General features: G+C 45.3%; 2 protein-coding genes across 4 annotated transcripts in view; one reads left to right on the top strand and one right to left on the bottom strand.

Annotated features, from left to right (window-relative positions):
- The window catches only part of ZBTB8OS (zinc finger and BTB domain containing 8 opposite strand), a 37,135-nt gene extending 31,788 nt beyond the window's left edge, over nucleotides 1-5,347 (top strand). For both annotated transcript variants that reach the window (XM_069757052.1, XM_069757051.1), the window contains exons 6-7: nucleotides 839-875; nucleotides 5,031-5,347. In XM_069757052.1, coding sequence (XP_069613153.1) covers nucleotides 839-875; nucleotides 5,031-5,117 — 124 coding nt within the window. In that variant the 3' untranslated portion in view covers nucleotides 5,118-5,347. The remainder of the gene's footprint in view (nucleotides 1-838; nucleotides 876-5,030) is intronic.
- A 172-nt stretch (nucleotides 5,348-5,519) lies between these two features.
- Nucleotides 5,520-21,361, bottom strand: part of ZBTB8A (zinc finger and BTB domain containing 8A) — a 59,341-nt gene continuing 43,499 nt past the window's right edge. For both annotated transcript variants that reach the window (XM_069757049.1, XM_069757050.1), the window contains exons 3-4: nucleotides 21,267-21,361; nucleotides 5,520-6,050 (exon numbers count right to left, since the gene is read on the bottom strand). The exon at nucleotides 21,267-21,361 is cut by the window's right edge and continues 75 nt beyond it. In XM_069757049.1, coding sequence (XP_069613150.1) covers nucleotides 5,733-6,050; nucleotides 21,267-21,361 — 413 coding nt within the window. In that variant the 3' untranslated portion in view covers nucleotides 5,520-5,732. The remainder of the gene's footprint in view (nucleotides 6,051-21,266) is intronic.

Below are 21,361 nucleotides of genomic sequence, written 5' to 3'. Positions count from 1 at the left end.
CCCTATATTGCTGCTGCTGCAATAAAAAAAAGATACTCGCCTCTCGTCACTGGCTGGTGCTCCTCAGCATCGCCGGCTCTCTGCAGTGATTGTTCAGGCAGAAGGCGCACACTAATCACGTCATCGCGCCCTCTGACCTGAACGTCACAGCCAGAGGACACGGAAGACAGTGCGGCGGTGGAATGGGGACAGGTGATTATTGCAAGTGCCGGGGGCCTGAGCAAGCAGCGGCACAGGCACCTGGCCCCCATAGCGCGTCTGAGTCCCCCGCCTGCTCAGAACCCTGGCATTTGTCACGATGCCAACGTCGACCGCCGGCCCTGTCAGCCACCGGAATATTTACTGAGGCAGCAGGGGAGCGCGCAGACGATTCGGGGACCTCTGCACTGCATCGGAGAACAGATAAGGACCATGGCTCGTGTATAAGCCGAGGGGGTCTTTTACAGCAAAAGAAGGTGCTGAAAAACTCTGCTTATACATGAGTATATATGGTATTTCATTTCCCAGAGAAGCATAAAAGGCATTTAAGTCTCCTCATACTGGTGTGCCAGATTTGGCCTGTCACTCTCAACAATGAGAAACCTTACCTGTTAGATCCTCATGTACACACACAACATCATATTCTGAAAAGTTCCTTGAAAGGAAAAGTGTGCTTTTTTTGTGTATTTAATAATTATTAATTTACTATTTATTGATTCTACACACTTCAAAGGTTTTTTTCTTGCAGTTTGGTATTTGAGTCATGTTAGAGGGTTTTTGTAGATTATAAATATAATGCATTGGGTTATGTTTAGGGCATGATACATGGATTTTAATATAATTTTTTTTTTCCTTACAGGTGGGGAGAAGAATTTAGTTTATCGAAGCACCCACAGGTAAATTCTTAATTATTTCATGAGTGTAGTTTTACTAGACAATGTAGTTACAGTGTAACATACATGTGAGTACAGATGTTTTCGTATAAGATGGAACTAAAGGCCCTCGTGTACATAAGTCTGCTAAATTAGCCATTTAATATGTAAGGGGTCCTCCAGGCTCTCCTCCATATAGATTGTTAGGAGACATAATGAACACCTGAATCTCTTGCTAGAGATAAGCAGATGCCAGAGGTGTCTGACAGAGATGAGCGAATCTGTTCGGATTCCTCCTTATTTGGCAAGCTATAGCACTTACTGATAAGCTGCAGAGGGAACCCAGATACCTGCATCGCTCCTGCTGATCAGCTGTCTTGCTCCTAAGCAGCATGTCTCGCGGCTGTTTCACTGTCACAGCACATGCATGGAGAGCCTGTGTGTTGTGACTGTCACACAGCCGCGACACATGTAGCTGCGGACCAAGACAGCTGATCAGCAGGAGTGATCCAGGTATCCGGTTCCGTCTGCAGCTTATTGGTAAGTGCTATAGCTTGCCAAATAAGGAGGAATCCGAACAGATTCACCCATCTCTAGTTATAACTTAGTTTTCCCTTTAGCCTATGGCATTAAGCTAAGCCATGATATACATTGCTGATCGTTAGTGGTCCAAATGAAAGACTAAGGCTGGAAGAGTTTTCTCTTCACAGTGCCATCTCTAGCTAATCAGTGCCATGGCCTCTTTGGCATAAGAACTTTTATAAGGTAGGTATGAGATTTGAAGCCCTGCCCTTTTTGAAGATATGTTACACACTGAAGATTGCCCTATTTAGAGTAAATATAAAACGGTGATAGCAGTATTATTTCCTACTAGACTGCATGTAAGAGCACTGTTAATTGCCACAGGTCATAATTACTGGTGGTTTAAAAAAAAATTGACAAAGGGGTTGTGCTGTCTCATAAGAAAAGCAATTTGCACACTTGCAATCACGTGCCGTCTACTATCATCCGTTTTTACGCAATAGAAGACAATTAAGGGAAGCCACATGAGACTATTCGGTATGACAAGAGATATGCAAATTGCATTCTTGTGGTCATGCGACTGCCTACCTGCATGTGGAATAAAGGGGATGAGTGACAGTTGTGCGCATCGCAGACCACTACAATTTTTGCCACATAAAGTGGCCACAGACTTGTCTAAGACCGGACAACCCCTTTAAGTAAATGATTTGGTAGGAAACCCAAAGACAAACCAGTTACTGTTTTTCAGATGTTGGGTAGCAAGAGACCTACTTTTCTCACACAATGATCTTTTAATATTTACATAGGAATAAATATTAGTAGAACACAGGAAACCACAGAGGAAGAGGATGTAAAATGTCAGCCTATTAAATGTATTGCCAGGAACCTGTTGGTAGGCATGATCGCTGGATATTATTAAAGATGCTGCTAAAGTGGCACGTAGTAGGACATTTGTCCAGCTAAAAGAAAATAGGCTTGAATGCTTAAAATAGGAAGTTGTAAAACATACTAGTATACTTGAGATACACACGCTGGTCTCCTCCACTCCACTTCTGACATGCCTTTGACTTGGGGAAGAGGTCTTTGTTAGCAAATTGAGTGCTGTGTGTGAAGGGGGCTGGCTGGCACATTTACGTTCAGTTAAACGTAACTACCTGTCACCTCGGGACACGCTATTTACCTGCAGATAAGTAGTATTACAATGCTGCCCGGCCTCTTTACGGAAAGTGCAGCTGTCAAGAGAAAATGACCGTAACTTATTTCCCAAGCGCTGTCTTCTTTCAGGCATAGGGACTGTGCACAGAGCAGCTATAGTCGCCACACACTACTGTTATCAGTGACTATAAGCACGCCTCAATACTTTGATTAAATGCCAGCTTGGCAGAGCAAGCTGACAGTATACTAAGATCACAACAAAAAAAAGATGATCAGAAGGTCAATTTCATCAAAAAATCTATATAAATTTTATTAAACAACAAACACGTTGTGTTGGGCAGCACGGTGGCGCAGTGGTTAGCACTGCAGCCTTGCAGCGCTGGGGTCCTGGGTTCTAATCCCACCCAGGGATACATAGTAAGCGACGCTCATATCTGAACCCACAGTTTACATATATGTGCTCTTTAGCCGCAATTAGTAATGATTCAAATGAAGTGTAAAAAGGAGAGGTCCGAAACGCACGTCGGGGCGCACGCGCTTGCCTGACCATGGTTTATGTCCCCATATTACCAGTGATCATCAGAAGGTAAAAACTATATGATTGATCCCTAGGGCCCCTGTTGGGCATGGTACTCTATCCCTGACAGTGGTTATTATGATGGTAACATGTACATGTAGCCGGGGGTATTTATTGATATAGGGGTATGGGACACCTATCTATGCATTAGCTGTGCCTTGCTGAGATTGCATACTATGTGGCAATAAATTTTGGCTATGCATCTGTGACATTATAGTGATAGGTTACACTTCATTTGAATCATTACTAATTGCGGCTAAAGAGCACATATATGTAAACCGTGGGTTCAGACATGAGCGTCGCTTACTATCTATTACACAATGTGTGCATGTCGCTCTATTTTCACCTTCTTTTCCTAATATGGCGATACGTGTTTTAAATTTTGTAGTTTGTTGTTTAATAAAATTTTATATAGACTTTTTGATGAAATTGACCTTCTGATCATTTTTTTTTTTTGTTGTGATCTTATAGATATCTGATGGTAGGTCTGGTAATCCACTTGCTATTCAGCGGTGGACGCCGCGATGACAGCACCCATATAGGCTGTAACTTTTCTCTCTGGATATCCAATACTATATTGGTAGCTACCTCCGGGCAGGCCATATAGCCACTTGAATCTATATATTGTCCCAGTAAACGTTACTGATGAAGGTCCAGTTGTGTGACCGAAACGTTTTCTGATTTGGGATAATAAATCTTTCGTTTCTTCACACCACAAAGTTGAGTGCCGGGTTTTGTATTATTTGGTAATCTGAGGGGGACACATGGAATGGGTTAATAAGTGAATAATTAGTATCATGTGTCCCAGTCATACTTGTTTATATTTAGTATACGAAGAAAAACCGTATGCACTACCAGGGGTGGTGCCAAAGTAGGGTCCAAAACCAAATGGCGAGAGAAACTAAGGCACTCAACTTATATGTAGTTTTTGCAATTTATTGTAGTTGTCAAATAAACGTTTCGGCCCAAATAAACGGCCTTCTTCAGTAACAACTTCTTCAGTAACAATAACTTCAGGGACAAAGGAGCGTTTTCATGAACGTAATGGAGTATCCGGGGCACAATAGCAGTAAATGCTTGTAGCAAGGTATAATGTCCACGTTGGTGTGTCCAATATAAGTGGGAAGCCCTAGGAGATGTGCCGGCGTGTCTGGCAGTGACGCGCATCCACCGCTCGTGCCGTGACCTGTGTTAAATGCAAGCTGTTAATTCTCCCCCAGTATCTACATTTTCAGTAAAGAGGCTGGGCAGCGTTGTAATGCGGTTTACTGGCCTGTGTGGATGCCGAGCTGTAAGTGGAGATACTGTGATCACCGCAGATATTTCAAGATCAGTGCACCTTTGATGATTGATGTACGGGTTTTATAAACTGGATGCTAAAATACCAGAAGTGTAGTCAGGTGAAAGTTGTGTAGATATGGATATTTTTTTTGCTTAAAGGCTTATCTAAAACGTTGTCAATCCTCCCACCACATGCAGTGCACACTGAAGATTTTTTAGTGTGAGTGCAAAGAACAGCAGTGACCTGACCACAAATATGCAATATGCATACTCCCAGCCAGAATCCAACCTGATTGTTTCTGGCATCGTGCAATACATTTGCTCCGGAAACAGTGTAATTGGTTTCTGGCGAGGAGTATGCACATCGCATACTTGCAGGTACCGACACCAGAGAATCCTCACAGCATGCATTGTATTGGATTCACCAGTCTGCAGTCAGTGACTGCAGACTTGTAGCCTAAGGCCAGATAACCCCTTAAATAGCTCTGGTAAGTACAGATTTTGTTTAAATGCATGTATTAGTAACACACTGCTATTATGTGTTCTAGTTTAACACAAAGGTGTCAGTTTGGTCCAGAATATGAAATAGGGTTTGCCTTACACAATGTCATGTCCTCATGCTGTCTTGCCTTTTCTTTTCCCAGGGCACAGAAGTGAAAGCTATTACATATTCAGCTATGCAGATCCATGAAGAAGAGAAGCCTGAGGTTTTTGTCATAATTGACATTTGAAGTTTGCTAGAATTATTCATACTCCTCTCTGAAAATATTTTATTGAATGACAATGGAGATGCCTTACCTTCTGGACTGAGCACTTTTATAACATAACTGAAAACAAAATTGGGGCAGCAATTTTATCTGCACTGAAAAATGGACTGTAGTTGTAGCAAGTGTCAAAACCATTTGCTGTTTGCACTGAAGAGCTGAAATAAAGCTATTTTTAATGTTTTGCATCCTGTAAACCGCTGGTATTTTTGTGGTATTATCTGCCACACATGGGTGTTGAAGATTTCTGTTTTAGTGAAACATTAAAATGTTGAGAAATATATTTAGCGGAGGAATATTTCACATAGGGGAAGGGGTATATACCAGATATTTACAAGAAAGGAAAAGTTGGTCATTGCCAAACTAACATTCATGAGGAAAACTGGGATCCAGACTTTAATAGTGTCATTCTTTAAGATATGATACTTCTGCTACTAAAAGGAGTGGTGCACAATACAGCAACTCAATAAAAACCATGGACACAATTACAACACTAAGTAGGTGCCAACATCGTAGCCGAGTTTGTGAGGGAGGACGAGGATAATAATAGCAGTTCTCTTGAAGTCCTTTTTTTTTTCTCCTTTACTTTATTCGAGATCTGGAATCCTCCTCTTCACTATCCTCTACTTCTTGGATAACAAGTTCTGATTCTGGGTGATCGCCACTGTTCTCTTCCTTAATATCATCTTTGAAGTTCCAACTTTGCTCTCGCTCATTTTCAGGTGGTAGCACGAGGGGTTGGTCATCCCCCAAATCAAAGTTTACATTATCCAAACCAGCTTCTGATAAACACGGATGACATAGACGGTACCTTCTTGTACCATCTTGGATTACTCGACCTGTGATTTCGGTGACTGGTAGCTTGCAACGTCTGCAGATGAGTTTGCCAGCTTCATGGATCTAGGTTGAAAGGATAGGAGAAAGCTAGTTTATTGAATACTAATAATAATCACTGACTACAGATAATTTGTACATAGGAATTTGCCACATCCCACTCTATACTGAGTCTTCGCACACACCTTTCGTCTAATATTTTGTCCCTAAAATTTTATCAACTGATTTTAAAAGGGAAAAACCCTTTCATGTGGCAAGACAGCACACCATTCTTGGCACAAAATAAAATCTCTCAACCTGTTGGAACAAAAAGGGTAAATGAAGTATAACTTCAGCTCTCAATGTAATAGTCATGTTCACCCCACAAAACATACTGTCGATAAAATTTTGTTTCTATTTGAGTACAAGAACATTTACGTTGTCACCCCTTTTACACAGCAGAATTATTTGCCCTGACATTTAGAGGATTTTTGGTTTCAGCTCTCTACTAAACAATGAATAACAATGGCATGATGACTGTCCCAAGATTCCAAACTGGTTGGCATTTTCACTATCTGCCAGGTGTCAATCAGAGGTATGATTTTTTTTTTTTTTATATACTAGTATAAATGTCAAAACCATAAATTCTACCGGTGGGTATCCGGAATATTGTATAACATCTATAGCAGAGGTGTCAAACTGCATTCCTCAAGGGCCTCAGACCATGCATGTTTTCAAGATTTCCTTTGCATTGCACAAGGTGCTGGAATCATTCTGTGCAGGTGATTAAATTATCACCTGTGCAATACAAGGAAATCCTGAAAACATGACCTGTTTGTGGCCCTCGAGGAATGCAGTTTGACACCTCTGATTTATAGGATAATATTTGGTGATTGTTCTGGGTAGTTGAGTTGAACCAATCAACACAAGGAATGGTCTGTAGCATTCCTACAAGCACTGCATACCTATTGTTTACATACATGTACATATAGTTGACTGCACATCACAACCCTCGGACTGTCAGTCTGCTCTCCTGACCGGAACATGACAGCATATATTTCTATGAAGTTGTCACACTCAGTTCAATGAGAGACTACTGCCAGTCTGAGATTGCAATGCGATCCTCGCACAAATACAGCGGTCTGACTGTGCCCTTATATTGGGATCAGCATAAGAAAGCTTCCTCATTCTCAATATGTCAGTGACAGGCTATAGCCTGACTAGCTCATTTCAGTAGTTGAACCAGCCAACGTCTCTATTACAGCTGGTTCATAGCCAGAGAAGGCACCTGTCTTAGGCCGGAGTCACATTACCGCATAATACGGACGAGTGCTATGCGATTACAAAAAAAAAAAATATTCGGACCAATGTTAATTTATGGGGCAGCTCCTATCATCAGTTTTTTTTTCTTGGCCGTATATGATGTGCGCAAGGAATTCGCAGCATGCTGTGATTTGCACCGTATATCGTCCGATAATCGCCAATGAAAGTCTGTGTGTGATAAAAACTCGCACACCACACAAGTGTGACTTGCGAGAAATACGCACTGGTATCCTTTAGAAAAGCTGGCAATTCAGTGCGGTGTACAGTAAAATCACACTGGCAGGTTAGAATACAATAGATAAAATAAATGTCTACACACAGTATAGGTATATATATTTCATACAGCGCTAGATAGCAGAATAGCCGGTAATTCAATTGTCTGCTTTTGCTAAATCATTACCAAACCAGACAGGATATGAGACATGGTTTACATACAGAAAACCATGGCATATCCGGTATATTTTTATATATCCCTCCCTAATAATGTTAGTAGTGTGTGTAAAACTTGAGAGCTGTAGGTGTTAAAGGGCTAATTTACAGAAAAAACTGGCGTGGGCTCCCACACAATTTTCTCCGCCAGAGAGGGAGAGCTAGTGACTGAGGGCAGATATTAATAGCCTAGAGAGGGACCATGGTTAAAAAGCTAAAATAAAAGCAACAATATCTCATACCTGTCCGCCGTACAGTCAAGTCTCACGTTGTAATCCATATCTGGGGGCATTTACAACCGGATTGAGCATACAATTAAGATGTTAACATGTGGTTCATTAACCCTTTCACGACATGCGCCGTACTATTACTGCGCATGCCGTGTCGCCCCCTTTGATGTGGGCTCCGGCGGTGAGCTCACATCAAAGTCGCGACATGTCGGCTGTTTTGTACAGCTGACATGTGCGCGCAATAGCGGCGGGTGAAATCGCTATTCACCCGCCGCTATTAACCTGTTAAATGCCACTGTCAAACGCAGACAGCGGCATTTAACTGGCGCTTGCGGCCGGAAATAACGTCATCGTGGACCCCCGTCACATGATCGGGGGTCGACGATGCATCAGGATGGTAACCATAGAGGTCCTTGAGACCTCTATGGTTACTGATGCCGGCCTGCTTTGAGCGCCCCCCTGTGGTCGGCGCTCACAGCTCACCTGCATTTCAGCTACATAGCAGCGATCTGATGATTGCTGCTATGTAGCAGAGCTGATCAGGCTATGCCAGCTTCTAGCCTCCCATGGAGGCTATTGAAGCATGGCACAAGTAAAAAAAAAAAAAAATGTTTTTAAAAATATGAAAAAAATATAAAAGTTTAAATCACCCCCCTTTCGCCCCATCCTAAATAAAACAAAAAAAAACAAAACAAACCTACACGTATTTGGTATTGCCGCGTTCAGAATCGCCCGATCTATCAATTAAAAAAAAAAGCATCAACCTGATCGCTAAACAGCGTAGCGAGAAAAAAAATCCGAAACGCCAGAATTCTTTTTTTGGTCGCCGCGACATTGTATTAAAACACAATAACGGGCGATCAAAAGAACGTATCTGCATTGAAATGGTATCATTAAAAACGTCAGCTCGTCATGCAAAAAATAAGCCCTCACCCGACCCCAGATCACGAAAAATGGTGACGCTTCGGGTATCGGAAAATGGCACTTTTTTTTTTTTTTTTTTTTAAGCAAAGTTTTGAATTTTTTTTCACCACTTAGATAAAAAAATAACCTAGACTTGTTAGATGTCTATGAACTCGTAATGACCATGGTGCCTCTCTGGGCTATCAATATCTTCTCTCAGTCACTGGCTTTCCCGCTCTGGCTGAGAAGATTGCGCAGGAGCCCACGCAAGTTTTTCCTGTGATTTAACCCTTTATTTTAACACAGCTCCCAAATTTTACACACACTACTAACATTATTAGGGAGGGATATATAAAAATAATGGATATGCAATGGTTTAAATTACTGTATGTAAACCATGTCTCATATCCTGTTGGGTTCTGCAATGATTTAGCAAAAGCCGACAAATGAATTACCAGCTTTTCTGCTATCTGGCTCTGTATGAAATATAAATAAAATAAAAAATATATATATATTTCACGAATATTTGAGCCCATGAATCCATTGTGTCCATATTGCAAGCCGGCGAGAAAGTCTCGCCATACGGCTGACACACGGATATTTTTTGGAGGAAAAAAAAATAAAATAAAAAATCGCATCCTCGCACTGCATACGAATAACATACAGATCACTGTTGGGGAACATTTCTGCGATTCTCGTCCGTGTAAAACTGATTTTTTGTGTGTGACTCTAGCCTTAGGCTAAGTTCACATTTGCGTTGGGGGGCTTTGCGGAGGGCTGTGTACGTCCTCCGTTACGCTCCGCCTACTTCTGCATGCGTCCTGCGTACCTATCTTTAACATTGGGTACGCAGGACATGCGGATGCTTTGTTTTGACGCGCTCGCTGACCGCATGAGAACGCAACAAAATAGACAATTTCATAAGTTGGTCTTAAAGGGTACCTGTCACCTGCAAAATCGAAGATGAGCTAAGCCCACCGGCATCAAGGGCTTATCTACAGCATTCTGGAGTGCTGTAGATAAGCCCTCGATGTATCCTGAAGATGATAAAAAGAGGTTAGATTATACTCACCTGAGGGGCGGTCCGATCCGATGGGCGTCGCGGTCCATTCCGGGGCCACCCATCTTACGATGATGTCCTCTTGTCTTCACGCTCCGGCGCAGGCGTACTTTGTCTGCCCTGTTGAGGGCAGAGCAAAGAACTGCAGGGCGCAGGGAAAGATCAGAGAGGCCGGCGCCTGCGCACTGCAGTACTTTGCTCTGCCCTCAACAGGGCAGACAAAGAACGCCTGCGCCGGAGCCGCAGTGTGAAGACAAGAAGAGGACCTCATTCTATTAAGACAGGAGGCCCCAGACCGTGATGCCCATCGGACCAGAACCGGACCGGGACCGCCCCTGGGTGAGTATAATCTAACCTCTCTTTCTCATCTTTCAGGATACATCGGGGGCTGATCTACAGCATTCCAGAATGCTGTAGATAAGCCCCTGATGCCGGTGGGCTTAGCTCATCTTCGATTTTGGGGGTGACAGGTTCCCTTTAAGGCCGTGACATGCGATTAGGGATCAGCTGACGCCGCAGTCTGAAGAAGGCGGAGGGAGATGAGTGAGAGGCTTAGATATGCACTGCGCATGCCCAGGGCGGGATTTCGGGCAGGGCAGCCGCACAGGCGCAGTCAGCTAGACTGCAAATGAGGGCAGAGCTCACTGCGCATGCCCAAGGCATGAGAAAAGAGCCAGGTGCCGGCTCATTTGAAAACAGCGCTGAGGAGGCGGCGCCCGGCGCCAAGAGGACATGAGTGACGGCGGTGCTGCGTTTGCAGCAGGGGGGAAAGACCTGCCTCCAGGACTGATTCAAGGTATTTGGGACAAACTATAAAATGGATTATCTCTGAAGTTACAGCACCAATAACTAAAAGAACCACCTTGTCAGAATGCGGCATTAGTGCTGAACAAGGTGGCTCTTTTAGTTACAAATGCCCGGGGGGGGGGGGGTGATAGGTTCCCTTCAACTTAATAATTAACTCGAAATTATTACATACTGGATTGTGTGCAGTCTGCTCATTAAACCCTGAGGATGACAATGTCAGGGTAATGGACACAAATATAGTGTAATAAAAATTAGACACCAAAATGTCAGGGATGGGAGAGCCCAATATTCTATCCTTTAAAGGAATACAATAGCATAAAATTCCCCCACTATATCAACAGGAAACAATCCCAGAGGCATAAAGAGCAGTAGTAATAATAATTGCACTTTTCCCTAATATTATGGAGTATATTTGATATTTTAAATGAGTCCTATAGTCGGACTTAATATATTCAGGGATTATATCCTGCAGATAGGAATCCATCAATAATTGCACTTTCCCCTATAAAATAGGGATTTTTGTGTAGTCACCGTAAAATCCTTTTCTTCGAGACACTCATTGGGGACACAGGACCATGGGTGTTATGCTGCTGTCACTAGGAGGCTGACCCTAAGTTGAGACAAAAAGTTTGCTCCTCCCCTGCAGTATACACCCTCATGCTGGCTTCCAGAGACCCAGTTCAGTGCAAAAGCAGTAGGAGATTAATAACAATATATTACATAACATTAGAGTATAACATGTCAGAGAAAGTCAAGAACCAAAAAGGTAACAAGCCGTAAGGCTAACAGGGTGGGTGCTGTGTCCCCCAATGAGTGGCTCGGAGAAAAGGATTTTACGGTGAGTACACAAAAATCCCTATTTCTCCTTCGTCTCCTTCGTGGGGGACACAGGACCATGGGACGTCCTAAAGCAGTCCCTGGGTGGGAAACAATACAACCAAATAACTTCAACACAACCAAATAACTTTGTGTACCATCTGACTATAAATGCATGACGGCCGCCTGCAGAATACGTCTGCCAAGTGCCGCATCCGCAGAAGATTGAATGTGGACATTGTAGTGCCTTGTGAAAGTATGCAGGCTAGGCCTTGCAAACCTGCTCCGCCATTGCCTGGTGCCAGATGGCCCAGGAAGCACCCATCGATCGAGTAGAGTGTGCTCTAATCCCCACCGGGATAGGACTGCCCCTGACCCGATAGGATTCTTGAATAGCTGAACGGATCCATCTGGCTATCGTGGCCTTAGACGTGGCTAAACCCTTTCTGTGATCCTCTGGGAGCACAAAGAGGGAGTCCGACTTGCGGAAAGGAGCAGTTCTAGAAATGTACCTCCTAAGGGCCCATACCACGTCCAGGGTGTGAAGGGCCTTTTCGACCTTATGTTTTGGCTGTTGGCAGAAGGAGGGAAGAATTATATCTTCATTAAGGTGGAAAGATGAAACCACTTTAGGGATAAAAGCCGGAAATGGGCGCAGGACTACTTTGTCCTGGTGGAAGGAAAGGAAAGGCGCCTGGCAAGATAGTGCGGCCAAATCTGACCCGCCTGATAGATGTTACTGCCACAAGGAAGGCCACCTTCCAGGAGAGGACAGTCAGCGGGACATCCTGCAGAGGTTCAAACGGAGATTCCTGAAGAACACTCAGAACCAAATTGAGATCCCAGGTTTCTAATGGCATTATGGAGGGGGGTACCACGTGGGAGACCCCTTGAATGAAGGTCCTGCAAGTTGGCAGCAATCTTACGTTGGAACAACACAGATAACGCTGACATCTGACCCTTGAGGGAACTGAGCGCCAGGCCGGAGTCCAGGCTGGACTGGAGAAAATCCAAAATAGAAGGAATTGAGAAAACAAGTGGAGGGCGACCGCGGAGCCTGCACCATGAAAAGAAGGTTTTCCAGGTGCGGTGATAAATGCGAGCGGAAGACGCTTTGCGATCGCTTATCATGGTGGGGATGACCTGCTGGGAGAAACCAGCTTGAGTTAGAATCCAGGTTTCAACAGCCATGCCGTTAAACGTAGGGCCCCTGAGCTCTGGTGGTAGATCGGCCCTTGGCGAAGCCGATCTGGGCGGTCTAGTAACCGCCAGAGGACGTCTGATACGAGTTGAATGAGCTCCGCGTACCATTCGCGACGTGGCCTATCCGGGGCAACAAGAATCACCGGAACCCCCTCAGTCTTGATTTTTCGGATCACTTTTTGCAGTAAGGGAAGCAGAGGAAACACGTACAGGAGTTGGAACCAATGCCATGGGGAGATCAGTGCGTCCACCCCGATGGCCTGGGGATCCCGAGAACGTGCTATGAAGTTGGGAACTTTGGCGTTCAATCTGTACGCCATCAGATCCACTTCCGGAGTTCCCCAGCGAAGGCAGATTTTCCGGAAAACCTCTAGATGGAGTTCCCACTCCCCCAACGCGAGACTCTGACGGCTGAGAAAATCCGCCGCCTAGTTCTCGACGCCTGGAATGTGCACTGCGGAAATGGTGGAGTGGTTAACCTCAGCCCAACAGAGAATGTGGGAAACCTCTTGCAACGCTGCCCTGCTGCGGGTACCCCCCTGATTATTTATGTACGCCACCGCTGTGACGTCCGATTGAATTCGAATTGGGTGACTCGCGAGCAGGAAGTGAAAATGTCTCAGGGCAAGTCTGATCGCCCGAATCTCCAAGATGTTTATGGGAAGTCTCGACTCCCAAGTTGTCAAACGCCCCTGGGCAGTGTGGTGTCGAAACACCGCTCCCCAACCGAGGAGACTGGCGTCGGTAAATACCACCAGCCAGTGGATCGGGAGAAAAGACCTCCCCTGGAGGAGAGATGATCCCAGAGTCCACCATTTGAGGGCTTGCCTGAATCGTGGATACAGAGGACATGGGCGATCGAGGGATATGGGACTCCTGTCCCAATTGTCCAGCAGAGCCTGTTGTAAGGGGCGGAGATGGAGTTGAGCGAAGGGAACCGCTTCTATTGCGGCCACCATTTTCCCCAGGAGCTTCATGGTGAACCGAATGGACTGCGGACGAGGACGACAGAGCGTCCGAGCTCCCTGCTGAATCTCTTGTGCCTTGGACAGAGGGAGCAAGACCAGCCCCTTTGACGTGTCCAGGATCATGCCTAGGAAAGAGATCCATCGGGCAGGAACGGGGGAGGACTTGTCCAAGTTGATTAACCAGCCCAAGCGCGAAAGAGAATCCAAGGTAATGCGGACGCTTGCCTCGCAGGCCTGATAAGACGGACCTTTTATCAGGAGGTCGTCGAAGTATGGCAACACTACTACCCCTCAGGAGTGAAGAATGGCCATGACAATTGCCATGACCTTTGTGAATGCCCTGGGCGCAGTGGCAAGGCCGAAGGGTAAGGCCGTGAATTGAAAATGGTCCTCCTGGATGGCGAAACGGAGGAACCTTTGATGTGGCGGGAAGATTGGGATATGAAGAGAAGTATCTTTGATGTCTATTGATGCTAGGAACTCCCGTCTCCATTGAGGAAATGACTGACCGGAGGGACTCCATCCTAAAGTGCCTGACTTTTACATACTTGTTTAGGAGCTTCAGGTCCAAAATAGGGCGCACTGCTCCGTCCTTTTTTTGGAACGACGAAGAGGTTTGAGTAAAAACCTCTGAATCTCTGGTGTTCTGGGACCGGAACAATGACCCCGTTTTGGCAGAGGGATTCGATGGCGTGGTAAAGTGCGCGAGAGTGAGCCCCCGAACTTGGGAGACGAGAGAGGAAAAACCGTGCTGGAGGGGAGGCGGAGAATTCTATTTTGTAACCAGAAGACACCAGATCTCTGACCCATTCGTCGTGGACGACGGAAAGCCAGACTTGTTGAAAAAGAAGCAGGCGTCCGCCTACTTTGGAGGTGTCGACTGGAATATTCCCTGAGTCATTGTGAAGGAAATCTGGCAGGCCTGGACTCTCTGGTTCTGGGTTGTCTAGGCTTTCCTCGCCAGGACTGATTCGGACTGTATGAAGGTCGAGAGTCTCTGTGTGTAGAGATCGTTCTGATCTGGACGAGGATGTGGAGTTGGACCAGAATGGGCTACTGCGAAAGGGCTGAAAACGAAAATATTGTTGGCGCTGAAAGGCAGCTTAAGGCCTGTGTTGTGGGAGGAACTTGCTCTTCCCACCTGTAGCGTCGGAAATAAGCTGGTCTAATTTTTCTCCAAAGAGACGTCCGCTCTGAAAAGGAAGGGAAATCAGAGACTTTTTTTTATTTTTGAAGGAGGAGTCTGCGGGCAACTCTAAGCCAAATGGCTCTCCTAATGGTGATGGCGTTTGAAGCCGCAGTTGCCGCACAGTCCGCTGCATCTAAAGACGCGTACATCACAGTCTCCAGCAATGGCAATTTGTTTGGCAAGATCTGCCGCCTCAGACGGAAGATCCTGTTCCTGTATGGATTTTGCAAGGGCATCTGCCCAGAAAACCATTGCTTTGGCGACCCAAGCCGCAGCGAAGGAAGGAGATAGAGAGGAACCTGAGGCTTCATACACTGAGCGAGCCAGGGAATCTAACTGGCGTTCTGTGGGATTTTTAAATGAAGCCCAATCCGGTACGGATAAGTGCGTTTTGGTAGCCAAGCACGATACCGGAGGATCTACTAGTGGAGGTTCCATCCAATCTTTAACAAGATCTGTGGAAATGGGATACTTCGATTCCAGGGTCTTTTTGCCTGTAAAGCGCTTATCCGGTCGCTTCCTGTGTCGCCGGACTATATCCAGGAAATCTGTAAGAGAGGCGAACACCTTATGGGAACGCTTGGTCCTCGTAAAGGAAACCGAATGATCCGGAGCCGAATTAGGGTCATCGTCCACCTTTAGCGCATGATTGACTGCCTCGATGAGGGAGTCAACAGAAGATCTAAACTCCGGAGAATCCGGATCTAAGGATGCATCAGACTCATATTCAGAGTTGTGATCGCTACGAGCCCCTTGCGAGGGTGAGCGAGACGTGGATCTGCCAGAGGCTGAATGGCGTGGTGAATGCTCAGGAGAGGTAGTTTGGATCCGTTTTTTGGATGACCGTACCTCCTTCCGGTGAGAGCGGCCCCTGCTGGCTGACTATTCCCCTGTTATGGAGGGGTCTCTTAACCCAGGAAAAAACGTGCCCCGCTCCCCAGAGGGGTCATGAAGGGATTTAATCGCTTTGGCTAAAGAATCCATGGACTGTGACAGTGACGCTGCCCACTCAGGGGGGCTAGATACACTGAGGTCGGTGGCGGCGGAGGGCTCCTGGGTACATTGGGCATCGCAGGCTGAGCAGAGGGGGGAACTTTGAGGCTGAGGGAGTGGAGCCTGGCAGGTGGTACACGCAGTAAAAAAGGTAGTATGCACCTTGGTGGTCTTTTTGGCCCTTGACTGCGACATGATGTACCCCAATATAAGTAATAGGAAGCGCTGCTAGACGGAAGCGAGGGTAATGCTGCAGGGAAGCGGTCTCCTTACCCGTGTCCTGTGTCCCACAAAGAGATGAGGTGGCGCTGATAGAAGAGAAGACCGGCATCCAGAAGAAAAAACGCTGGCACATGCAGAATTGACGGATCTGCGGCCTGCGGAGGAAAAAAAAAAGATGGCCGCCGGGGGTTGTGAGGATAATTTCGCAGAGAGCTAGAAGCGCCAGGTCTGGGGGCGGAGCCGCAAGATGATTCCAGCGGTGGGCGGGGCCCTATCGGGACGTGGCCCGCACTAGGCCGAAGCCGGGGACTAAATTTATGGCTTCGGCCTGGCGTGCGGCCGTGGACCGCCGCAAAAACGCGCCAAGCAGCCCTGTGGGGACCCCGTCAGATGAGCCCTCCAGAACCGCCAGAAAGACCGTGCCATTGAAGGGGCCCGTCGCCCCCCCCCACTGCTCAGGCAGTGGCATTCCACGTCACAGGAGAGGATACGGAGAGGTAAAACTCCCGTGCTCGCCAGTTGTTGGTTCGGGGAGATCGGAGCCTAGAAAGGTTCAGTCGCCCCTTCGTCCGGTAAAAAGGGTTAAATCTAGTGTGCCTCCTACGGACACTAAGCTTGAACTGGGTCTCTGGAAGCCAGCATGAGGGTGTATATTGCAGGGGAGGAGCTAACTTTGTCTCAACTTAGTGTCAGCCTCCTAGTGACAGCAGCATAACACCCATGGTCCTGTGTCCCCCAATGTGGCGAAGGAGAAAAAGGTATTACTGATAGACCGTGTACCATTAAATTTCAAGGAGAGTACTGATCTGACTCACACGGAAGCACTGCTTAATAAAGTGTATATTAAATATTGTCATCAGTGGACAGGTGTGTGTGTGGAAGGTTTACATACAATTTTATATATTTAGATGTAAACCGTCATATAGTGCACTACAGTTGACTGGTGTCATTCAATCATAGTAAACTGCTCATATACAAAGCTCCTCTAGCCCAGACGGGTAGAGACAGAGGAGTAATAATAATATTGGAGGAGTAATCTCCCTTCATATGTGATTATTAACCACTGTCCTCACAGGCACACATTACCCCTTAGGCTGCCATCACACTAGCAGTATTTGGTCAGTATTTTACATCAGTATTTGGAAGCCAAAACCAGGACTGGAACAGAGGAAAAGTGTAATCGAAACCTATTCACCACTTCTGCATTTATCACCCACTCCTGGTTTTGGCTTACAGATACTGATGTAAAATACTGACCAAATACTGCTAGTGTGACAGCAGCCTTACTTTGTAGGATTAATTAAAGTCCAACATTAGCTGCTAGGGACTGTGTCATCACGGCCCAACGCAATAGATATTGAAATAAAATGAAGTGGTCATACTTGGGAGAGCCGCTGGCCAGTCTGTTCCTATCTGTCATCTATACGGCCATCTGACTGGGGGCTTAACCCCTTCATGACTGAAGCTTTTTTCGTTTTTCTCTCCCCTCCTTCCCAGAGCCATAACTTATTTTTCCGTCAATATGGCCATGTGTGGGCTTATTTTTTGCGGGACAAGTTGTTTTGAATGACAATTGGTTTGACCATGTCGTGTACTAGAAAACTGGAAAAAAATTCCAAATGCAGTGAAACTGCAAAAAAATGCAATCCCACAGTTGTTTTTTGTTTGGCTTTTTTGCTAAGTTCACTAAATGCTATGACTGACCTGCCATTATGATTCTCCAGGACATTACGAGTTCATAGTCACCAAACATGTCTAGGTTATTTTTTTTTATCTAAGTGGTATATTCCAAACTTTGCTAAAAAAAACTAAATAATTGCGCAATTTTCCGATACCCGTAGCGTCTCCATTTTTTGTGATCTGGGGTCGGGTGAGGGCTTATTTTTTGCGTGCCGAGCTGGCGTTTTTAATGATACCACTTTTGTGCAGACACGTTCTTTTGATCGCCCGTTATTGCATTTTAATGTAATTTCGCGGCGACCAAAAAAACGTAATTCTGGCATTTAGAATTTTTTTTCTCACTATGCTGTTTAGTGATCAGGTTAATCCTTTTATTTTATTGATAGATCGGGCGATACCAAAAATGTGTGTTTGATTTTTATTTATTTATATTTTGAATGGGGCGGAAGGGGGGTGACTTAAACGTTTTATATTTTACTTTTTTTTTAACTTTTGCTATGCTTCAATAGCCTCCATGGGAGCCTACATGCTGGCATAGCCTGATCGACTCTGCTACATAGGAGCTGTGCTCAGATCGCTATGTAGCTGAATTACTGCATTGCTATGAGCGCTGACCACAGGGTGGCGCTCACAGCATTCCGGCATCAACAACCATAGAGGTCTTCAATAGACCTCTGGTTGTCATGCCGACGCATCGCTGACCCCTGATCATGTGACGGGGGTCAGCGATGCGCACATTTCCGGCCCAATGGATGGAAGTGCTAGTTAAATGCCACTGCCAGTGTTTGACAGCGGCATTTAACTAGTTAATAGCGGCGAGTGGATCGCGATTCCACCCGCCACTATTGCAGGCACATGTCAGCTGTACAAAACAGCTGACATGTCCCGGCTTTGATGCGGGCTCACCACCGGAGCCCACATCAAAGCAGGGGATCCAACCTCGGACGTACTATCCCGTCCAAAGTCAGAAAGGGGTTTAAAAAAAAAAAAAAAAAAAGAAGTCTTTGCCACCAGTGGCAACCAATCACAGCTTAGTTTTCATTTCTTCCAGATCAGAATACAAAATGAGTTGCTCAATGATTGCTTTGAACAGCAGAGATGGTTTTCTTTTAGACAGTTTCATAAATCATCACATATATCTACAGTACTGCTGCATGGGAGGACAGAGAAGGACAAGGAGGGCACCACTGCTAGGGAAGGTGTCTGAGAGTTACCAGTAAGGATTTGATAGGTGATGTCATCCTATAGATCACAGGAAGTCAGGGGCAGACATCCTGACTACACATTAGCGCATGTACGGTAGTCAGACTAGGAATCATGGGGGGGGGTGTAAAGATGTAACATAGGTGAGATGAAATTAAACAGCGAGGGTTAATGGTGATCAAGTATTAATCCACACCTCTGAACTTCTAAGATTGTAAAAATAACTCATTTTATTTTTTCCAGAAATCAATAGTACTCATTAAAATAAGAATTTGTAATAACGGTTTAGAAAACTCTGCCTCTTTCTCCTCCCAGTACTATTTTTTTTACTTACTTATATAGAGTCATTAATTCCATAGAGCTTTTCAGACCTCAACATCGCTGTCCCTATTGGGGCTCACAAACTAAAGTCCATTTCATTATGTATATTGGAATGTGGGAGGAAACTCACCCGAACTTGGGAGAACATACAAACTCCTTGCAGATGTTGTCCTTGGTGGGATTTGAACCCAGCGCTGCAAAACAGTGCCAACCACTGTGCTGCCTAGAACAAGCATTCGTTCGCCTTTCACGGCTAAAATCTGTCTTCTGTGACTACAGATTTTCTCATTACTGAAAGAGGAGATAAAACGTGCTTTCAAGCACAAATGTAAGTATTTGTTGCAGAAATTTCTGCATCTCTTGACAAAAAAAAAAAAAAGCAGCAGCAAAAACAGCATTTTTTTCTGCATTTTGACAGCTGGCAGCTTTAAGGGTAAGTTCACACAGGGCGTTTTGCAGCTAAACATGATCATCTTGGCAGGAAAGCAGCTGCGCTACAAACGCAGGTTAAGGTGCATTTTTTTGCGGCGTTTTTGGTGTGTTTTTTTTTTCTATTTGTGCATGCCAATAAAGTTGAGCACATAGCGAAAAAAAAAAAAGCTTCCCTATGGGAGGTGGAGCCGCATATTCATGACTGTAATGAGCGGCCCCACGTGACCGCTCATACAGTAGAAGGTGCGGCCAGGACAGGAAGCAGCGCCAGCGAGGGAGCCGGGTGAGTATTTTAATAACAGCAGGCGGGCGCACAGGGAGTAGGAGGGGGGTGGGAACATGGATCTTTATTTTAAACACGAGAAACAAAAAAAAAAAAAGGATTATTCATATCTTCTCTACAGCAAACGCTGCTGCAGAGAAGATATGAATGGCGGCTTCAGCACCACGTGGGGGGGACAGCGCTTAATGTAGCGCTGTCTCCTGCACGGCACACGGACAACGTCCGTGTGCGGTACGTGTTTTACACGGACCCATTGAGTTTAATGTGTCCGTGTAATACGTGCGCTCCCACGAACACTGACATGTCTCCGTGTTTTCCAAACGGACACACGGTCTGTGAAAACACGCTGACATGTGCAGAGACACATTGATTTCAATGTGTCTACGTGAGTCAGTGGCTCCGGTACGTAAGGAAATTGTCACCTCACGTACCGGAGCCACTGATGTGTGAAACCGGCCTAATGATCCTCTGAAGAGAACCTGCAGCAGAATTTCTGTGTCTGCCTCTAGCTCCTAGAGGAAAGATCAGTGCAGAAAGATTTCTCTGTTATTACAAAGTTGCTTATTTTCCTGTGCACTGTTGCTTTATGAAATAAAAATTAGACCGACAATTACGCTTTAATCTTTTTCATTTTTAAAGGGCATGTCAACAGGGAAAAACCATCTCAAACACAGCAAGTAGGTTGACTTATTAAACACGTTCTTTAAACCCAAGTAGTTTAGCAGGAAGGATATATATTACACTTTAGATATTTTTCCGTTAAGTGTTGTGTACCTTTGTATATACATGCTGGAAGATTGGAGCTGCACTAAACAGTTTAGTGCACATGCTAGCTTGTGGAGCTGCAAGTTCAGAGCGCAGTATTGTGATAAAATACATCCCGGCTGTCTCCACAGGTATAGATGACATGCTATGTGTAAATATGACGACTGACCAGCCCTGTAGGCATATATGGTGCCCAGTAGTAGGGACCAATTTAGTGCACATGCTAGCTTGTAGAGCTGCAAGTTCAGAGCTCAGTACTGTGATAAAATACATCCCAGTTGTCTCCACAGGTATAGATGACATGCTGTGTGTAAGTATGCCTGACCAGCTCTGTATGCATATATGGTGCCCAATAGTAGGAAGCAGGGGGGTAGAGTATTTGCAGTTTTTTATCTTAGACTGAAAAGATGTTGAAAAATGTACCCACAAAACAGAATACATAAATTTGTATATTTGTCGAAATGTTCATTACATACAGTTTGAAAATGGTTCCGGAGATGCTCCAAACGTGTGAACCTCTTTCCACAGGCCTCACAAGGGTATGGCCGCTCTCCTGTGTGACAGCGGAGAT

This window comes from Ranitomeya imitator, chromosome 3 (assembly GCF_032444005.1).
Source record: "Ranitomeya imitator isolate aRanImi1 chromosome 3, aRanImi1.pri, whole genome shotgun sequence".
Classification (NCBI taxonomy): Eukaryota; Metazoa; Chordata; class Amphibia; order Anura; family Dendrobatidae; genus Ranitomeya; species Ranitomeya imitator.
This window is presented reverse-complemented; position numbering and strand designations above follow the sequence as displayed.